Here is a 22,508-nt window from a genome sequence, read left to right on the forward strand (position 1 = left end):
GCGCGTTAAGGGCACCGGTTGAAATGAAAACTACAGAATTATTTTCCAAACGAATTCCATTTCATGCGCCCAACTTTATTTCTCTTGTGACTGATGCTGTTTCGTAATCCGATAACAACTTCAGTTCAGTGAGCTTTCAGTCAAGTGCACTATTTGCTTGGGTCCGCTGAAGTTCGCTCAAGCGAGATTTTACTGTATAGATAGATTGACAATAATTGCTCAAGGTACCAACAAGAAATGAAGCAACAGTATACGATAGCATACGGTGACGACAGCCCGGGCCTGTTTCTAAAATGCTCTCTCCGTGTTTGACACAATATTAATAAGATCTAACAGACAATAATGCCAAGGAAAGTCTTGGGGAAGTTACTAGACTGCATTGTAGTGTAAATGTGAAGAAATAAGAGTGGGTGAAAAGATAATTTGCATTGGGCAGGAACGATACCTGCGACATTCGAATAACGCGTTCGGTGCTTTACCAACCGAGCTTCCCCGGCGGCCATGTGTCAGCCACTTTATTGGGTATCTATGTCAATTTAAACGTGGGAGTGTCAGTAAGCGGCACCTGTAGCCATGGCAGCGAGTGTGGCACACCCTTTGTGAACCTGTTTGGTGTCACGTAGCCCGTTGACTTATTACGAGCTGGCAGCTGACCAACAGTCACTCGTATACAACCTAAAGGGACCAAGCCTGCCAGTACGAGACCCTCGTTAATAAATTAAGGAAGGAAGTCTATACATAAGAGCTCATTTTTTCCATGTTTGACACAATATTAATGAGGTTTAAGAGATAATTGTGGCAAGGAAAGTATAGTGGAAGTTATTATCCGAATGGTAATGTAAATGTGAAGAAAGAAAAGTGAAACTTGCCGTGGGCAGGAACAGAAGCTGTCCACTGCCACAGTCTAAAATATTATGCGCTATATACATTTGGAAAAGAGAGACTAGTAATAATAAGAATACTAGCAATAATGCTCAGGGTTTAACATCCCAAAGCAAAGATAGGTTTGAAAGAGACGCTGTAGTAGAGTACTCCGGAAGTTTCGACCAACGGAGGATCGTTAATGCGCACCTAAATCTTAGAACATGCGTCAAGCATTTTCGCCTCTACCGAAAATGCCGCCATGGTGGCCGGGACTCCATCCCGAGACCTGCGGGTCAGCAGTCGAGCAACACTGTCACTAGACCACCGTTGCAGGTGAAGAATCAAAACGGACAATCCATTAATGTGTATTGGTTGGTCAGTTGAGAAGATTGCACTTGGCATGCAAATTAAATGCATGGTCTTTACATTAGTATGAGCACGAGAAATCAATGTGAGATAACTGCGGTGCAGTGCATGCTGCTGTCGACATGTGTTGTAAATGGCAGTCCAGATGTTACCTGCTTAAATGGTCGCTCGCGGCCCCGTACAAGGGCAGCAACGCGGTTCACACAGCAGGACACGAGTGTCTACGTGACACGTGCCAGAATTATTGCTTCCTATACGAGCCGTCCTACACACGGCCGAGCAAAATGAAGCCCTGCAACAGTGTCGGCCGGACTCTGAACGAGGATAAAAAAGAAAGAGCGGGAGAGAATTACCGTCATCGTAAAGGCCGCGCATCGCCCTTTTACATCATACAAGACACAACGCGCGCAGCGCCTTGAACGGCGCGTTACGGGTCACCATCGAGCAGCCCCGATAAGAAAGTATAAAGACGCTGAAGTCGTCGTCACAAAAATAAACAAAACCCTTATACTACGATGGCAATCACGGAGGGAAACGGGCGGCGCGCTGCGGGGAGTACGGAATTTGCGGCCTTCCTCCCGTCAGCGCGAGACAACGCCAAAGCGGCGGCCAAATTTCGCTTTCACCCCTCGGAGACCCTCCTCTCGGCAGAGCCAAGCGGCCGGCGTGTGTGAATCGATTGCCTACCGCGTAGTGCGCGTTCCGACCAAAGCATGGCGCGCCGGTCGCATGCCGCGTGCGCATGCGCAGTGCCTTGCTCCCCTCTGGTGGCGCCGCTTGCGTCCGCATGTGTTTCGTTTCGTCTGCTCCTGCGGGCGACCGGCGCAGACTAGAAGAACCGAGCGTGCGTGCGCCTGCTGTGCGTGTTTTTTTTCTCTCGCGGGCTTTTCTGTTTGCGGCGCAACGCGGTTTGTTTCTCCTGACGACAGGAGCCTGCACACGTGTTCCCGATTCCGTGTTCCTTCGCGTCATTTATTTTGTTGTTCGTGCTGTGATCGAAATCGTGGAAGTGCTTGAGTGGTGTTGAGGGGAGTGTTGGAAAGGTGATACACAAACCGACGCCCCTTGCGGCGGTGTGCGATCTTCGACGGTGTACCGTAGTCTTTCCCGGAGAACGACATCGACGTCCCGTGGATTTTATACGACGAAAGTAATGCCCAACGCGACGTAAAAGGTGGAAAACAAAGATGACGTATCGCCCACCGTGTTCATCGACAACGCGCTTGGACCTCACCTCAACCGAGCTTGAGCTCCCGGAATCCCGGCGCCAGGGCTGCGCCAGGCTAGGATTCTGATCGAACATTTTGACGGGTGAGTCGGCGGGCACCGCCTACCAGATGCCTCAATTGTTTCTTTTGAGCGTTTTTTTTTTTCTATCTCCCGTGTCGATCTTTTTCGCTAGGCGTCTGCGTACGCGTCCGTTTGTGTAGCAGACGACACCGTGCAGCTGCTACGCTCGAGTTGACGGTGACGTATTCGCGCGAAGAACTTTAAATATGTTCGCCTGGCTTGTCGTAGCAGGGCCCGTTTCCGCAGCATCGGTACTGCTGAAACCTCTAACTTCACAGGTGCGAGTGCTTTTGAGCGGCGATTAATGCAATCGTGTCGCACGCGAGAGCTTTCCTGCAGTGCTTCGGAGGTAGTCCGCGCATTAAGGTCGCGCGTGTGCCGGTGAAAGCGCAGTGTAATTTCGATGCAGTCTCCAATGATCGCCGTTCACGTAGCGTCAGAAATCTGACGCTGGACAATAGCGCTCGTTTGTTGTCGCTTCCCTTTTACTGTGTCAAATTTTCGCGCTTAGTGAACAGTTATGCATCTCGAACAACCACGAATTCACACTCTTGTAATGCCCGTATTAAAAGCTTAGGTAATTCTTAATCGAACTTGTGACATGCAAGCTAAAGCGTAAATACGGACACGCGATGCATGGGACAAATGCTGCCGCAGCTAAGTATTTTGTTTGCTGGTCCGCTGTCGTCATGTTAAAGTTCAATTATGTAAACAGGAACAAAAATAGATCCATGTCAGGACAATCGCAATGGCAAGGCAAACTGTAAAATTGCCAAAATATCTAACTGCTGATATATACAACTATCTCATTTCGCTACCGCGAAATGACGTAGTTGTATATTTCTCGGCCCTTCTGTGGCTTGTTTCACGTTGCTCACTCAAGGCTCATATCGAATCTCAATGTGGAATATTGTGTTGATAAAGTGCCACTTTTTTGGCGCTGCAATACCTTGTCCAACCTCTGGCGAAACCCCACCCACAACGGAATTTGCCCGTTTGAACGCGGTGTAATATTCAATCGCGATAACGTGCTTGGCAAGACTGTCGCATTTGGCGTTGCAAACTTCATTCACAATTTTCCGCGACACACCTTAATGATAGCTTGCACATGACGCCAAGGACGCACGACATGGCTCCAACATGTCGACTTAGACGACGTCAAGTTTGCCTACTCACTTGGCATGCCATTGCTCTAGCGTGATAATGATGCCACCGGAAGGTTATTGGGCCTCTGTACATGCGAGGGAACTAGCATGCGATATACTGATAGCACCAACGTGACGCCACTAAGTGCGTGTCCTTTCATGTTGGTGCTCTAACATCTATAGTCTATAAGATAGTGTCATACGGTGTCGTCACTTGGCTTGGAGCACATAATCATTGCTACCATTTTAAATGCAGAAAAACACACTCACACAGCACCGATGCCAGTGACATGTGCGAAAGCGTGTTCGTGTCTGTCACTCACCTCAGCCGTACATTATTTCCGGATGTTTTTATGTAGCGACCGTTGAACGAAACGCACCCCGGAGCTTGACAGAGTGTGATGCTTCAATCGCGCCTTGCAGCTGCGGTGTCGCTGACATTTCACGCTGAGGCGCCACAACTCTGGAGAAAGCAATTTGCGTCAACCATCCGCCAGGTCGATACACCTGAACACGTGAGCGGCATTACTTCCTCTTAAAGGAGTGGCCTGCTTGTCCCAATGTCTTTGAACGCCTTCGGGACTAATGCGTAATAAAAAAAAGAAACTGTTACATACTTATATCAAAGAACGAGCCTTGGTTGCGTTATCTTCATGAACGACCTTTCTTGTGGAGATGAAAGGGGGGGCGGGATTGAAACGCCGATGCGGCGTTTTAGACTCGCAAAATACCGAAACAGGGGCTCATTGCATTGTTTACTCCTTTAAGAAGCGTGGTGAAATGTTCCTTGTACTTCGTCCGTGTGGGAAGGATGAAATTTCAATGCGGCTGATGCAGCCGTTGAGAGTGAAACGCGGCATATATGCTGATCCTTCTGGTTGCCCTGGCGACGTTTCGGAACGTGGCGCTGTACAGGGGCATTCGAAAGGTTCCACGCATCAGTGCCATAGGAACACCTGTGATAGTGGCCTGAAAAAAAGTCATAACCCCAAACTGTAGATAGTGCGTACATGCTTTTCCAGGTTGTTCGTACAATTTAAATTTGCACTTCATGTCAATGTACGATGAAGAATTCTAGGCAGTATTACGTAGTGCACCGTGGACAACCTTAGTAACATAGTTCGCACGTAACTTTGTGCTAAAAATTCCTGGCTTTGTTGTCTTTTAGATGTTCTGTAGAGGAGACAAACCTCACCTTCAAGCATTTGTGTAGCGCATAAACACAATACTAAAGTGTAAATTGGCAATCGCTCCGCTTTATTGTACCTTTGCTACTTCTTGACAAGCGGAAGCCATAATGCAGGGACGCAAGTTTCGTCGTCAGCGATAAAAAAAAAAGATATACGAATACACAAGCCTCCAGACGTCGTGGCAGCATAATGTTGGCGCATATTGCGGTTACTCACGCTATATAAAAAACAGCATCCGCGTGATAAGATATGCACAAAGATTGAACGCTTCTCGCACGCTTTTCATATGAGTGATCACTGGCAAGTTGACTTACTGAGGGGTGCATTAGGAGAATGGCGCAGTTGCTGCCCTCTAGTAATTGCTCACACTAATTCAGGGAGGACGGGAAGGAAAACCGCATGAGTGAAGGTAATCGGTCGCGAGAACACACTCCGACTGAGTCTCCTTGTCCGACTTACAATGCAAGCATAGCGTATGCCAGTTCGAGCAATGCGGCTAAAAGAAATCTCGAATTGTGCAATAAGGCACTGGTGAGTATTAAAAAAAAAATGAGCAGGTCTTGTAAAGGCAGAGGAAGTGGGAAGTAAAAGCACAATTTATTTAATTTTTTAATTATATAGAAATACTTTACAGGCCCCCGTTGAGGCATTTTGTCAGGTATGAAAAGTGAACTTCGGGAGCGCTCTCATAATACAATATGTACGAGTAGCATTCATGCAACAATTGACACGAGGAACAGTGCAACACCATCTAATTAAATAATTATGGTAGTACTGGTAAGAAAAAAGAAATCACCACACTATAGCAAAGAGTAAACATATCTAAATCTAGGGAAATAATCAGATAGGGTATTATCTATAAAGTAATATAATTAAGCTGTATGCATTTATTTCATTGCATACGTAAGAAAGCACCAACGCCTTTTCAATATCGTGTAAGATGTGTACAAACTAATTCGGATTAGTGCTTTGAAAGACGCCGACTAACGCGCAGAAAATATTAATTTACTGATATTTCGGCTTCCATACGGGATCTTTGTTCGTAATAATTGCGAAACACTGTTGTAATCGAGGCCTGTGGGGGGGATCTGAAGCGTCAGTAAATATATATTCACCTTGTACGTGGTCTTCGAAAGTTTTTGCCAACGTTTCAAGTCGACCGGACCCTCTACTTTATGATACTAACTCGATTTTTTTACGCGCCCGGGTGAGTGGTAGGAAGTTAAGCACAATTGAATATGCTACGGAAGAAAGTACATGCGTTAACTATATATGGGAAATGAACAGCATGCACCCCTTTGCTATTCTCGGGTGGACGGTGGACCTCTCCCACCCCGTTTCTGCTCAGAATATATATATATATATATATATATATATATATATATATATATATATATATATATATATATATATATATATATGCACAGCCACGGCGTTCGATATTTGCATCCCTTACGAGCAAGAGTGCAATACGCTCCAGCAGCCACGCACAAAGTTGGGGCCAAGAGGCGAAGGAAAGAGAGAGGGCAGTGAGATAGGAGGTGTGGCAAGCAGCAGTGCACAAGGTGAAGAAATGGAGAAATCAGCTTAAGGACACGTTCACAAGAGGAGAAGACGATCGACACACCAGCACGCCGGTGTGTGTCGTCTTCTCCTCTTTTGAACGTTTCCTTAAGCTGGTTTCTTCAAGTATGTACCAACAGGCCCAGCAACAGATTCTCCTGTGCACAAGGTGCAAAGGGAAGTGAAAGAGAGTGGGGGGTGGGGCGATTTTAAGTGAAAAGAAGAGAAAAGTGAGCGCCGTAACTGTCTCTCAGGGCGAGGACACCTCAACAGTAGCTCACGAGGGATGGGGGTAGAGAAGATATTAAAAGGATAGGATTAAAAGGTAAAGAGATAGAGAGAGAGGAAGGAGAGAGCGAGGCGCAGGGACAGCGAACGACGGAAGTAAGGAGAAGAGAGGAAAGAGAGTGGACGAGGGAATAGAGCAAGAGGGAGGGTGGGGGGTGTTATGCGATCAACCCCTGGCAGTCTCACGAGTCGGGCACGTTTTCGCGTCACGTTTCCACAGGGCCGCTTAGTAGACTACGGCTTTTATTTGATGCACTTTTCTCTCTCGCTCTCTTTATGTCTTACGTTTAATTTACCGGCCACGCTCTCTTTCTACGAACGAATAACCGGTGTCTCGCACGCAGGTGGTCGCCCGCTGCGGCAGTGCAAGTTGAGCCAGGAACTTTTACCCCTTCGCCCTAATACCACGCAGGCCACGCGAATGTCGGACTCGTTATATCGATTCGAGCCCGTTTTTATTTTCGTTGATTTATCAATAGGTTCTGGGAACCACACCGTACGCCACCGAACGTGAACTCGTCAAGTGTATTTCTTTTTTGTCTAGGCTTCTAAAGTGATAATAAGGAGAAGTACCAGGTACTTGCAGCACAACTAGTAGGAGAGAAAGGCTCGTATATTCTTATATGCTTTCACCTTGCGGTTGCAAGAACATGATTGACACTGTGCATTCAGTGTGGGGTTTTTTTTGTGTGTATGTGCGTTTGTACAGCATTGTAGTCTTAAAGACTTCGTGCGTCTTCTCGCACTCAATGAAGAGAACTCTTCAGTTATTTTCTCGCTTCCCAAACGGAAGGTAGGCAAACGCGGATTTCGCCTTGTCATCATTTTTCTATTTCCTTCACCTTTTTCTCTCTCGAAATACGCGTCGAAACGCGATTGTGTGTTTGTGAAGAGCCGTAAGTGGTATTAGCTCTGGAGAGAGCACTGATTCGTCTCACGACTTCAGCAGCTATGGAATCGAGTGTTTCATGTAAGAGAGATGTATAAAGAGAGAGAGGGAAAGAGACCATTGTTTCACTTGTATCACTTGAAATAATAAAAATACCATGATTACTTACTTCTAGTGCAGTAAGGAATATTTGGGTGAGGTAAAGTTCAACAACAAACGCGCTAAAGTAACCTTTATTCCAAATTGACTTGGAGTTCCCGTATGTAGAGACACTTTATGCCGTGACGCGAAAATCATGGATTATAAGAGACGCGGCCGAAAGATAGCAGCGTGATATTTGCAAATGTCACTCGAAATGTTGTTCTAGCTTTTGCAGGTGCTCCACTGCGCGTAGACCATAGATCTAGAGCGTCAGAAAACGCTGCTATGTGTCGCCTCGAAACCTTTGGAAAGTTTAGAAGAAAAAAAAGGGTCACCACGGATATCTAACGTTCCCCTATATATGACTATGTGGACGTTTCTTCAATTCTTTTTCTTCATTGTGTCTGTTCACCACTGTCGAAGTGAGAATTCCATTACGGGGAACTGAACCTTTCCTTTCGGGATTAGCAACGCTATAGTCGTTAATTACGCAAGACTGCAGCGTGCACGTTAGCAGCTAATCTATACGATGCCTACTACGGGAAATGACAATGCGTCACTTGGCACGTTAATTAAGCTTTTCCAGTAGCCGGTGGATTGTTGTAGCTCTGGCAGCTCACGAGATTTTGAAAATTCCCAAAGTGTAACCGGATAAACATTGTCTTTCATTTTTCTCTTCCTCAGTGTTGAGCAGGCTGCGCTGTTGTGCGGACTTCCGGTATGCTTCATCGCTCAAACGCTCGACAGCTGAGGCACTTGTTTGGGGAAAAAAATAAAGGGAAAAAAAGAAAGAATATGAACAAGAAAATTCTAAAAATGGCTTTTTGCTGTCTTCCGCTGATCCTTGCGCGTGTCTCGTCGGATTATTGAGACCGGGATCACGGGTGGGATTAGACACAGTAAATGAGAAAAGCTCCGGTTGTCTTCCCTGATATCGGCAGGCCGCTTTTACTTCGTTACTGGCATACGGAAATTGCAGCTTTATTTATATTTTGTTTGAGAAACGGTGAGAAGCTTGCACGGTCGCAACATATAGCCGACCTGGAATTAACGGGGCACGGGTGATACCATCGAGTTTCACGTTGTACGTGTAAGGATGGAATATATTAAATCTTCGGGTCGATTTCTCAATTCTAGGGAGCACATTATGTCGGACAATTAATGAAGTCAATGTAAAGATCTATCTATCTATCTATCTATCTATCTATCTATCTATCTATCTATCTATCTATCTATCTATCTATCTATCTATCTATCTATCTATCTATCTATCTATCTATCTATCTATCTATCTATCTATCTATCTATCTATCTATCTATCTATCTATCTATCTATCTATCTATCTATCTATCTATCTATCTGTCTGTCTGTCTGTCTGTCTGTCTGTCTGTCTATCTATCTATCTATCTATCTATCTATCTATCTATCTATCTATCTATCTATCTATCTATCTATCTATCTATCTATCTATCTATCTATCTATCTATCTATCTATCTATCTATCTATCTATCTATCTATCTGTCTGTCTGTCTGTCTGTCTGTCTGTCTGTCTGTCTGTCTGTCTGTCTGTCTGTCTGTCTGTCTGTCTGTCTGTCTATCTATCTATCTATCTGTCTGTCTGTCTGTCTGTCTGTCTATTACCTACCTCCCTCCCTTCCTCATTTTCCTTCTTTCTTTCTTTCTTTTTCTTTCTTTTTTCTGTATTTCTTTGTAGTTTAAACTATCTACCTTTTATTCTTCACTAGGCCGTAAGCTTTTTTTCCCGTCGAATTCGCGGAAAATAGAACATGCCTGCTCCGAGTTTCATTCGCGAAAGGAAAGCTCTGCGGTACTTATACTGAGCAAACAGCACCGTACCAATGGCGACGCGCTAAAGTATACCGCAATCCGGGACGCTTAGGAATGACTACGGACCTCAAGTGCGCCGTCGTGCGCGTGACTCATTCTCCCAAAGAGTAACACTGCACGCTTACGAATGACGTCACGCGTACGATGAGGAAAGCGCGCGAGAATTTGCGCGCCGAAGAAGTACGGACGTGATAGGATATCGGGTTTCTTTTGATCATGCGGACGTGATCGTAAGTCCACAAACACGTATATGCCGTCACTATGCAGGAAGCCGATCTGCTGGGTGTGTTTCTGAAGTCGCGTTCATCCATAGAATACCAGACACGCAGAACGACACACCGTGAACGTGTTCTGGGTTCCGTGAACCTGATGTGCTGTCTGTGCTGCGCCGGTGAGGATTATGCGATTAGGTGTTTGGCATGCTGCAAGTACTGAGGATCTCGATACTTATTGTGTTAATTCTAGGTGAGCCTCATCTATGATGGAATAATTGGAAGCACAAACCAACGGGACACAAGAGAAGAGACAAACAAGCGCAGAATGCAAACTGTCCGCCTCCTGAACTCTCTGTGCTACTGACCGTGTCAAGGCAAGCTTCTCAAATTCGTGCTGGGCAAAAGTTGGGTCCCATTTGAAGAACTTGAAGGTGCTCTTCACGTACCTGGCAGTCGCCTAGTACCAGGATGTCCCGCTTTTCACTAGGCAACTTCTTCCTTGTTACCAGCGTAGGCCTAGTCGCATTCCACAGTATACCTCAGTGTAGGTTTCGACCAGGTTGTTCCACGAAGACAGTCTTTCGCCACGGGCACAACATTGCACTCGCAGGCAGTCTTTAAACACATTGGCCTGGTGATACCACTCTTCTCTTGTGTCCCGTTGGTTTGCGCTTCCAATTATTCCATTATGAATTTGTACCAACTAGCCCGCCTGTCAACCCTACTGCGAGCCTCATCTATGCCTTGCTGAATCGTGACAATTACGTTCGTGGCCGTGATAAGAGCGCCAAGTGTTCCCATTTCCAATCACACCGATCACCGTACAGCTGAGACGCGTTATCACAATTCCCAATATGATTTAGAGACATAGAACGTCTTCTATGTGTCTGACGTCTTGTCTTCTTCGCACAGTTTAAACATGTCTTTGAAATCGCAGTATGAACTTTAGGCTAAAGTTAAGTTGTAGCTGTAATGTTGCTAATTATGCACGTTATCATCATTTGTTAGACCACTGTAAAGATTGGCAGTGTTTGAGCTTTGGCGAAGAAATGATGAGGCTTAGTACTTTAACATGCAAACGAATTTGGACGAGTCGCCAATTTGTGTGCTCGTTGAGTGCGAGATAGCGCCATTCCTGCACGAGACAATTGTGTTTCTGATATCTCAAAAGCACGCGTTTGCAGGTTTAAATGTCGTGTCGCGGTGCAGCCGTGCTGTTATCGCAGCTATATTGTCCTGCTTGGTAGCTTATTACATTGTAATACACCAGCGGATGTTAGGTCTTACGAAAAATTGCAATAAATAAGGAAACTGTAAATGCATAGTTGAAGTGACAAGTACTGTCACTACACCATCCTTAGTTATTTTTAAAATGCTAAAGTTGTAATATGTATTATTTTAACTTTAATATTTTTTGTCACATATGATATCATGTTCGCAAAACAGTGGTTTTCCATCTGACTCTCCCTAAGAGGAAAAAAAAAAACAGCTGATGCTTACTCTTTGCTTTGTCTTTTTGATACCTGATTTTGTATTTTTGCTTGCCGATATTTTTGGTTTTGCTGTGATTTTATTTATGGCGATTACAAACATCTGTACATTTTGTTTCTCCTTTCAAGAGATTTCCATTTCGTACTTTTATTTTCCAAGAATAATTTCTAAATCGGCTTCAGCATCCCTAATGAAAATTCAGCAGGCTGAAAATTCATGTATGTGAAAAAGGCACAATTTAGTCTTGTAGTAAAAACACACACATGTATGGGGGAGGGAGGCACTTTGAGAAGTCCCTTTTTGTGTAATTTTACTTCGGAGCAAAATTATGTTCTGCAGTAAATACCAACTACGTCTTCAAACAGACTCGTTAAACAAGAAAGACAGCCAAATATAATGAGTACTTCATTATTCACGACAAGCGCACTTAATTTTTTTCATGTTGATCTTTAAGAATCTCAATCAGCGATCACTGCAAGAACCAAATGGGGTAAGCAAACCTGTTATTCCAGGTAAAGTAACGTTTAATGCTTAGATCGCGTGGTTTGCATTTCCAGCACACTACGCCATATCCCAGGGATGGACGGAGATCTGTCTGATGAATCCGAGAATCTTGGCAACTTTCGCCGATGGCGACCCTGCAAGAAGTGAGTAATCGGTTAAATAAAGGAACAGCTATCTCTTATCGCAAGTATTTTTTGTGCGAAGTATCTAAAGATGGGGGAAAAAATAACAAACTTCATGCGATTAGAAATTTGCGGAAAAAATTACCCGCACCAACGATACCATAGAGCCCTATTTTTTCTTGACAGCGAAGAAAACGCACTTAACGATGTTTTGTGAAACCATTCTAATGACACTGAGGTTATCGTTGCTCGAAATTTGTTTCCTTTAAGTTTCTTTCTCAAGGCTCTAACGCCCTTATCTTAAAAGCAGCATACCTTGCCATCAGCTGGGCTCTTATCTTAAACCTTAACTATATAAAGCCTTCATTGTGCAAATTCTTAGAGTCCTGCTTTATATACTTACTCTATGTACACGGAGCTGATGTATTGTGTGCAACGAACTGAAGGTCAGGGCATTGCTTTAATGAATGCGCGAAACGCCCTGAGCTTGTTTCCGTGCTATAAATATTGTATCATCATTGAATACGTAAGCATTAGTATTGTTTCCGCACATTTCTCGCCCATCTCGTTAAACTTCGCTTGGTGCCTGAAAAGGATATCTGAGGAACGTCACTCGTGTTGGGAGGTCTAGTAAACGAGTTATGATATCTAAGAAAGGACGTTAACTGTAACGGTAGTCAACGTGAGGCAAAGTCTCATCTGGTTCGTTGCAGCTATCTAACCTAATCTAATATCAGATAAGCAGTTGCAGTACAACTATATATGAAGCCGATAATGAAATATCAACTGCCATCAAACAGTTACAGGACCGGCGTTGCAGTCGTCTGCACGGTGTCAACGCAACTGGGGTGCCTCGGCGACCGCGTTATCAGTGGTAAATGAGGTCGTCCATGCCGCTAGATAAGGACGCCACTCGTCCACTACCGGAGATAGATAAGACTTTGAGTATTACCGCGAGTGTGACGCCTCCGTGGTAACAGTCTTTATTGATTCGTGTATGGTCTGAAGAGCGCCGCATATAAAATGGTCACCGCTTTCAGTGTCAATGAATGGGGTCATATACTTGTTTTCATGTCCATTAGCTTTGGGTAGTTAATTATTCATATGAAAAAAAAATGTAAGTATGAAGTACAATGTAATTACTTCCAAAGTTTTTGCCAGGAACATCATAACTTTGCAGATATGTGCTCAGTGTTTTGTAGCTTCATGGTTCGTATATGCGTGCATTTATCGTATATATATATATATATATATATATATATATATATATATATATATATATATATATATATATATATATATATATATATATATATATATATATATATATATATATATACGTGCTCAGATTTGGGTGCACGTTAAAGAACCCCAGGTGGTCAAAATTTCCGGAGTCCTCCACTACGGCGTCTCTCATAATCATATGGTGGTTTTGGGACGTTAAACCCCACAAGTCAATCATCAATCAATATATATATATATATATATATATATATATATATATATATATATATATATATATATATATATATATATATATATATACGTCACAACGTGGTTTATTTCGACGTTTCAGCCACAGTCTGGCCTTCATCAGGACTTTATATATATATATATATATATATATATATATATATATATATATATATATATATATATATATATATATATATATATATATATATATATAATTGTGACGTTTCAACCGGGGGGAACCGGCTTTTACCCGGGTCAAAACGGTAAAATAAAAGTGACGTTCTTCACTGTAAATGACGTACATAAATAATTTGTTTACGGCAATGAAGTAGTGAGTGTGATCGAGATTGTTGTTTGGCAGAACTAGAGACGCAGAAATGTAGTGTAAAAAGCGTTCAAAGTCCTGCAGTATTGCGGTCAATGTCAGGCAGCGCAGGACAGGACGTTACGTCAGCGCTCTACTTTTCAACGTGTGCTGCTGCCTTTGGACATGAACCGCTGATCTCCATTCTTTTTTGAAAGTTGAACGGCATGACCTATGCTGATGTCAAGGGGCTTTTTGGTAGAGGTGTGCTGAATGGAGGCATTAGCAGAATGAGCAGTTATCACGTAGAAGTTTCGTTTTAAAATAAATAAAAAATTCAGGGATGTAACAGCTGCTTGCACACTTTGCACACGTGGACAAAAAAAATATCGTTATATATTATTGTAAACAGTTTGGACCAACACAGAGAACGTACCCGTGCATCATGCACTGTGAGAAGAAAATACTCGTGACAAGGTAGAAGGGGGAGTGGGAAATTAGAACCGACTTGTTCAATTTCGCCATTTTTTAGTTCCTGTGGACGTGTAGTTCACTCTATCACATTCTGCGATTCGCCAGTTGGGAATGAAGCATTTAATACTGCAAAAAAAAAGTCATTACAATAAGAACAAGGTAATACGTGTACTTGGCGCGGTGAAACAAAAGCGAGGAAAACATAGTCATCAATCACATTAACGTAACAAAAGGATAGTATTACGCGCATACACACATTCACACATGGACAAACACATTGCACATTCTCGCACATATACACGCATGCACTGCTGCATTTTTTTGTCATCCGCTATCTCACTTCTAGGATGGCAATATTGAAATTTATTGAAATCTATTGTTTTTCCCTGTCGCTGATGAAAGCAGTCTACACAGTTGGTGTATGCTGTTGCGTCTGAATTCTTATTAAACCGTTATTTAATACGATTATCGAAGTGACGTGGGTCAACTCTGACAAAACATTTAAGTAAATTTAAGTAACGAAATCAAATGACATAAAAGTTGTGCCCTACAACCCGAAATACATAACTTATTTAAAATATTACAAGATCATTGAGCATCAGGCCTCAGACGGGTCATAATTCTTCCTTGTCGAATCCACCCGTCTCTCTTGTCGACTGCTTCAAGCGAATCAATTTCTAACCTGTTACGTTCAATAACCATGGTGCGATGATGACCCGCGTCGTAGTCGGCTAAGTTCAGGTTAATTTTGACCGTCTAGATTTCTTCAATACACACCTGAATCCAGATACGTGAAAGTAAGATTTCTGAAAAAAAAAAAAGTTTCGTTGATATCAGATTGCAGCCGCAGTCGCCTAGAATCGAACTGATGACTTGTGCTCATGTTATATTTTTGAAAGTGTGCTTCTGCAAAAGTGGCTGAATAACAGCTCTACGAAGCCCTCAGCATAAATACGAAGTGTGAAAAACAACGGCGTAGTTTTCTCACAACGCAAGACACATTCACTTGTACTATAAGAATTTCTAGGTTATAGTTTGACCGAACATGCTAGCGCTTCAACAGAACTCTGGAAATACCGTTCGAATGTACCAGAGTAGCATACAGCCGCGACAACACCTTAGAAAAGGTCCACTCAAAAGTACCACAGCGGCATACACACAAGACGATAGTTATAGCGCGAGAACAAAACGACGACACAAAAACAAGAAGGACACGAAAGAGTGTCGTCGTTTTGTTCTCTTGCTATAACTATCGTCATGCCATACCAACTAGCCCAAGCTTCCACACTTCTAAGATACGCACAAGACAACGCCGTAGGACAGAAAACACTCGAATGTACCAGGGCAGCAAACGGACAAGACAGCGCTGTAGGAGAGGAACTGCTCGAATGTATCAGAGCAGCATACGGACAAGGCAACGTCATAGGACAGGAACCACTCTAATGTACCAGAGTGGCATACGGACAATACAACGCCGTAGGGCAAGGACCACTCGAATCTACCAGAGCAGCACACGGACAAGACAACGCCGTAAGACAGGGACCACTCGAAGGTACTAGAGCAGCATACGGACAAGACAACACCGTAAGACAGAGACGTAGGCAGAAATTTCTTTTCAGGGAAGAGGTGGGACGGGCATGTTAATAACTCTTTATATATGTTTCAACATGTGTTTGCATGTGCTCACGCATGTTAGATCGCGCGAAATTTCACTTGGATTTGAACCCCTCTGAGTGCGCGTGTGTCGCAGCAGCTAACCCACTACAGAGAGCACGTCCGTTTCAAACCCGCAAGCTCTCCTCTGATGAATCAAGCGTATAGAACCCTTCATTTCCTCTCTTGCTTCTGTGTTTTTTTTTGTTCATTAGTATTCCTCGATATTTTCGTTCGTTTCCTGGAAAAGCCGCGCGGTTCAAGCTGCGGGCGTTACGGTCGAACGACGTTCACAAGTGTTTTCGGCCTCTCAGGTGCTCCGGCATTGTGAGGCTCGTCCGTGAGAGAAGCACGCGCTCAGCGCTATATACAAGCACAGCCGGTGGAGTTCCCAGTTTCGAAGTCGATGCTCGCAGCTGCGTGTCGGCGACAAAATGTCTGAGCTCACGTGCTGCGCCCAGACCGCCCTTTCGTGTTCCCTTACCCATCGCTCAGCGACTGGCATCCTGCTCGGCGTCTGGAAATGAGATCATAACGGACACAGGCGCCTTGAAAGACGGCTCGTCTGAATCTTGTTTCATTAAGCCCCACGGTTGCGATCCTGGGCCTGTCTGTTTATCATTATGATGCACAGAGTCGCGAGACGGAGACCCGGACTAAAGGGAGGTATGATGAAAGACACAGTGTGTGAATTTATTTACCATTTTCCTTAGAACATTGCGCGACATTTTGTACGCGTGCTATGAACACACGGTGCATGCCCTTCCAGAGCTTCGCTTCGCCTATCTGCGCCCTGCAAGTGCGTAGGGACGTGATATGGTGCAGACTTGACATATAGACCGAACAGAAAGGATGATTGAATGAATGTAAACAAATGCGTCAGGGAACGGCATGCCGTATAGGCTCAGCGTTATTGTTCATGACGCTAAGAGGAGCAGGTGCGAGCGCTCAACGCGAAACAATGGTTGCGGTATGAGGACTGAGGCGACCCTACAAAAAAAAGTCATTCTCCGCGCTCGGCAACATTCCTCGCATTGTTTACGAAGCCTGTTTGCTTGTTTCGTCTTTGTGGCAGGCGGGCATCGCGCGATCAGATAGATCCTCCGTACGTCATCCGCAACGCTCGCAGTCTTTCCAACGGGAGCAAGAAAGATTATTCTGACATGACCCTCGATGTCAGTGGGACGGTCACGCCGGTCAATTGCCCAGTTGATCATGCAGTAGGCGCGCGTCTAAGCACTAGTACCGCGTCCTACGAACGCCGAAGTCTGCGGTGCGACCTCAGCTAGCTGTCGAAGATGTGGGCAAACAAAGGAGCACATGAGCTGACAGAGTAATTGGCGAATGGACGAATGATCTGAAAGACAGCCACCGATGTATTTTGGAGCATTTTATGGGTTCGCAGACGCCATGTGTAATGATTTAGTGCAACAAAAAAGAACAGGTGGCAGCACCATGTTATGTATAGAGGGCTGTCTGAGGAATAGCGTTGCATTTTCAGTGTCGCGTAAGAAACACCGAAGTTTTTAGAATTACGTATCTATGTGTTTGCTAGTAAAGGAACACGCCATCTAATACTTACGCGTTGATGTTGTCCCTCAGATATGCGTAATATTTGCTTTTTTATCGACAATGTTCACGAATATGAACGCAGCCATCAGATCGACAAGGCTGGGCCTTCAGCAAGTGCTTGAACTTTGTCCGGGTGGATGAATCGTGTGACAGACAGAAGAAAAAGATTGTTGTTCAAGTAGTATCCCAAGAATGGTATGAAGCCTTTGTGTTCTGTACATGCTGTAAATAAACTTTTTCTAAACAGTATCCCAAGAAAGAATAATGCGGAATACCTGAGGAGAGGCCTGAGCAATTATCGTCTTTAAAACAACATTGGTGATACCAGGAAAAAAGGAAGAGATTGGACACAGTGGTGTGTCTGTGCTTTTCGGTGTGGCACAATTTTTCTCACTCTGCATAATTAGTTACGTCTAAAGTCTGCAAATTCTATCAACTAGCCAGACACTACTTTTCTATGTACATTTTAAATGCTTTACGCTGCTTACATTTTTTACATTTGGAAACCCATCACGCTATCTGGTGTATAGCACATGTGTATGTATCTAGGGTTGTTTGATCATTTTTGTACTGCCCCTGCAGGATTTCACTTTCATCGCCCTATACTCCACTGCCCGTTGTTGCGCCACAGCTTCTGTTCACGTTTCGCCACACTGCAGCTTCGCGAGAACTCCGTCCAATTCACTCTCTTTTTATCTGTCTCCGGAAGTTCGCAGATGCACACTTCGATGGTTCTTTCAATCCGTTGAAACATAAAATTTACACTCCACTTCTTCGTCTTCGCCTCGAACACCACGTGAGCTGCCCCCTCTTGCTCTCTGACCCTTATTGTAGCGCCATGGTGTTCATTCATTCAAAAGTAAGTGAAATTAGTCTTAGATCAAACAGAAAGAACGGACACGCCATGGCGACGCTCTGCATGAAAGAGCGTCTCAGAAAAACGAAACAATGCAAACCCCTTCGTCAGTCTCATTGCTTGAACGTCGTCTTGTATCAACTCTGGGCCTATTCTTTGCTGTCAATTGTACGAATAGTGACTGCCTCTTATCTCTTGCCCCGTCACTGCGCACCCGTCCTCACGTGATCTGGTCGTGAAGACACAGAGGGCGCAACTGCCGTACCTAACACACACACACACACCAGCAACGCATCTAGCGGTCTGTGTGCGTTTTGTTACGTCACACACACACACCGGCAGGTTGGTACCGTTTTTCCGCATAAACAGCCCCTGGGCATACCTGTTGTCTATGCCGGCTTATAAGTACTCCATGTCTACCTCTATATACTTCAAGGATATGCTGTTGCAATTCACGGTGGCGCTTGCGGCAGTTATGGCCGCCACTCTGTTAGTTCTAGTTGGGGCCGCCTGGGGGCGTTGTCATGCGAGAAGCTCGATCACGCGCTCTCAGTGCCGAAGAAAAAGCGAGCGCTCGCGTTCCCAGAGTGCAGCGGGAGATGGATTGGTCACTCAATCATCTTTTTGTTTCTTTGGGAAAACTGCCTCTCCTACTCGCAATATACCCTCTACCTGTTCCGGCACCTTCGTCTATACATTTCTTCCCTTTGCACGATTCTCTCTCTTTCGTCGATCACCCTCCCGAAGGCTTCATGCCATACGGCCGTGCAGTGTTAGTGGTGTTGTAAGTTGTGTGTTTGTGCTTGCTTCTCCTGTTCTGTGTGTCTTGCGGACCGCAGACGGACTTAATCGAGCCTTTCCGGCGGCTCGATTGCTAAGGTGCACCCTGTTTCGATCTGCGTCCCTTTTGTCTGGAAAACAACGCTACACTTGCACTCTAAACGGGACTGTATCCGAAGCGTTTGCCTGCGGTGTTTTTGCAGCGGCTCGCTGGCTCCTGTTTATTGCACGCGCTCGCCCTCACAAAAGCGCCTTGAACAAGTGTTTTGTTTGGACATCGCGTGCCTAACTCCTTCGTTTGGTTGACATTGGGAGCGGATGAAAATTGACTTTTTTGCATTGAAACGAGCTCCTTGATAGAGAGTTTTAGTACTGCGTACGTTGCGTACGTGGCGGCGTTGCGTACGTAAGGACGCCACGTTCTGCTTAGAGCGCGTACGCAGACCGCAACGCGCACGTATCGCGTTACGTACGCAGCCGCTACGTACGCACGCATGAGATGCGTGCGTGCGTACGTATGAGGTGATCGCGCCGCTCTCGAACAAGTTCGCGAGAGCGCGAGACTTCGTTTTGCAAAATGGCGGCATCGAAGGCAAGCACCAACCGGCTCTGTGGCTTAAAATATGGCCATAATCTGGCTATAATACTTGGATTGGCTCACATTGGCTGTCAACAACACGTGCTTCTATTTTGATCTACCAGTTGACGCAACACGCTTCACGCTCGTTACGTACGCGGGTACTACGGCGTACTAAAAGCCGATTAGTGGCAAAGAACGCCACGTAACGCAAGGCGCTTGCGTGATGCGTACGTAGCACCATTCCGCAGTATATACTAAAACTCTCAGATAACACGTTGCATTTTTTTCGCCAACGCTGGCGTCAGTCTTAAAGCAGTCACTTGTGTAGTGAAAAGTTGGTATGGGTACATAAAGCTCCGAACGCATCGAAGCCGTTGAAGACGCCCACTGTTTGCGACCGTCGTGCTGTGTTTTCAACAGTTCAAAGCAGGTTTGGAAGGGGAGAGATTGGCAAGGCTAAACAACGTTCATCTCGCATCCCAGAAAAAAAAATAATTTTTTATTTCTTTTTCTTAGCCCATTTACACATATGTTCGTAGACACTTTATTATTTGAAAGCTTTGAAATGTGTATATATGGGCAGACCCTGCATTGACGAAGTTGCTTAACTTTTGTCAGCTAAAGTCTGTGTACTTTCCTCAAACAATGCATGCCTCTCTTTATTTCGCGGCTACAGTATATCGATCTAAACAAAACTACGACTTTTGCTGATGAACCGTATCGCATAATATTGCATAGATAAAAATCAAAGTGAATAAGTAGAAAAAAGCGCTTAAAAACACACGACGACAAGTGAAAGTACGACACGATGATGAACCACCTACCTAATGATGAACCACCATCTATAGCCCATGTTTCTCTTCCAAAAAGGGCGAAGTGTTCTCTTAATAATCACTGGTGTTTTACTCACCATGGCCACAATATAATGATAAGTCAAACTTTAGAGGGATTGTCCGGATGAATCTTGACGAGTTGGGCTTCTGGCGACTTATTTTATTGACAAGGACGTTCTTGTACATTGCCGATATCGAGATTATACGGGCCACTGTTGCTTCGAAATCGAACCCGCGCCCTGAAACTTCACACGGGATACACTTTACAGCAGCTGCTAGCATACCGCGGCGTGATGACAAAGTCTTTTTGGTGAGGCCGTTGAATTTGCCTGGTGTTGTCTGACGTGCGAGCTTGCTACGGCCAGACGAGGAAACCTCTAGCACTTCCTCAACGTTACGTCACTCTCGTTGCAAACGACTCTTCCTCTCTACATGCACCTCGAATAATTTATATTCACCGAGTGGTCAATTAGCGCACTTTTGTGACTCCCTTCGGGCAACGCCAGTAGTTGCTAGCCGGTGGCTTCCAGTGCTTCTATAGTGCGTACAGCTCGCTGGCCTGCTCGTACGTGTTCGAGATGTTATCGTGGCTCTCAGAGAAACACTTCCCGAAAGCAACTCTTGATCAATTATCTAGCGGTTGCCCAACTCCGCTTTCGTGCTGCATGCTTCCGATGTTCATCTCGGAGTGCGTGAAACTTTTCCAACGACCTCTATCTCTCTCTGCCCGTCTTCTTTCACGTCCGCATCATGAGTCGAGTTCGTACAGCTGAAGAAAAAAAAAGTAAACACGTTCTTCTAGAGTGTCTTGGAGCACAACGGCGCCCAACCTTCGGGACATATTTCCTGTGTTAGACTATGTACCGTCCAAATTATTTACATGCCTTCCCGTTCGTTCTCTTTATATGAATATATGGCAAAGGTCTAAAAAAATTCATTTCAGCTTGCCCTTTACAAAAACAAACAAAAATGCGCAAGACCTTCAATTGCTTCTATCTAAACAGGCATGCAGGGTACTAAACTCAGAAGTTCATTTCGAGCTCAATATCTGTAATTCTGTGGAAGCTGAAGATAAATTACTGCCCCACCAAGGTGGTCTAGTGGCTAAGATAGTCGGCTGCTGACCCGCAGGTCGCGGGATCCGATGGAGGCGGATCCCGGCGGCGGCGGTTCCATTTCCGATGGAGGCGGAAATGTTGTAGGCCCGTTTGCTCAGATTTGGGTGCACGTTAAAGAACCCCAGGTGGTCGAAATTTCCGGAGCCTTCCACTATGGCGTCTCTCATAATAATATGGTGGTTGTGGGATGTTAAACCCCGCATATAAATCTATCAATCGAAGTATAACTTACTTTTGCTAGAACAAACTAACACACAAACGAACAAATGATTGAACGAACATTGAATTTGATTACAACCCAACGAAAACTAAACCGAGGCAATCAAAGACTGATGGAATGTGCAACGCAATCCCTGCGTTTTTTCATTCTAGGAGAATCATCCGATGTTGTTTCTTTACGTTTTTTTTTGTTTTAGTTTACTTTCCCCAGTTGCCTTCTCTAATCCTCCTTCTTTTTCCCGGAACGATGTGCAACTCAGGCCAATTTCGCAACTCCTTGTTCGCAGCACTCGTGAAGATCGTAATCGGCGTGAACGGTTTAAGAGAAGACGGAACGGCCTGCAGCGAAGCGTTCCCGTTGTCTCTCGGACGATGTGTTGCCAGGAGCCCGGAAAGTTGTTAGGTCCATAATGGATGGCGATAACGGTGGGGGGGGGGGGGGTGTGTGCTTCGACTCACTCGGAGATCAAATTTCCGCTCGAAATATTCCCCCTCGAGGATCAGTTTGGCTTTGCCGTGTGTGTGTACGTTCGAGGAGTGTGCTCGATTTCGAGCCGATAAAGGGGTCATCGGCGCAATCACTGGCAGCCTCTGGCTCCTTCATCTTTTTCGTTCCGCAAACAGGCGTCTCGATTCTCGGAGCTGTTTATAGGTGAGAGCCTCGGAAGCCTCACCGATTGCGAAAATTGACCGGTGAAGTCAAGGTCTACACGACAGATGCAAAA

The 22,508-nt window shown here is 44.8% G+C and overlaps 1 protein-coding gene across 5 annotated transcripts in view; it reads left to right on the forward strand.

The window, feature by feature from the left end:
- The window catches only part of Prosap (SH3 and multiple ankyrin repeat domains prosap), a 240,418-nt gene that overhangs the window by 35,004 nt on the left and 182,906 nt on the right, over positions 1-22,508 (forward strand). For 2 of the 5 annotated variants that reach the window (XM_075871776.1, XM_075871780.1), the window contains exons 1-2: positions 2,035-2,541; positions 11,850-11,939. The exons of 1 other annotated variant lie outside the window; for it this stretch is intronic. In XM_075871776.1, the coding sequence (XP_075727891.1) occupies positions 11,872-11,939 (68 nt within the window). In that variant the 5' untranslated portion in view covers positions 2,035-2,541; positions 11,850-11,871. Of the gene's footprint in view, positions 1-2,034; positions 2,542-11,849; positions 11,940-22,508 lie in introns of those variants that run through there. 2 more of the 5 variants (XM_075871777.1, XM_075871778.1) reach the window with 2 other exon arrangements.

This window comes from Rhipicephalus microplus, chromosome 8, assembly GCF_043290135.1.
Source record: "Rhipicephalus microplus isolate Deutch F79 chromosome 8, USDA_Rmic, whole genome shotgun sequence".
Taxonomy (NCBI): Eukaryota; Metazoa; Arthropoda; class Arachnida; order Ixodida; family Ixodidae; genus Rhipicephalus; species Rhipicephalus microplus.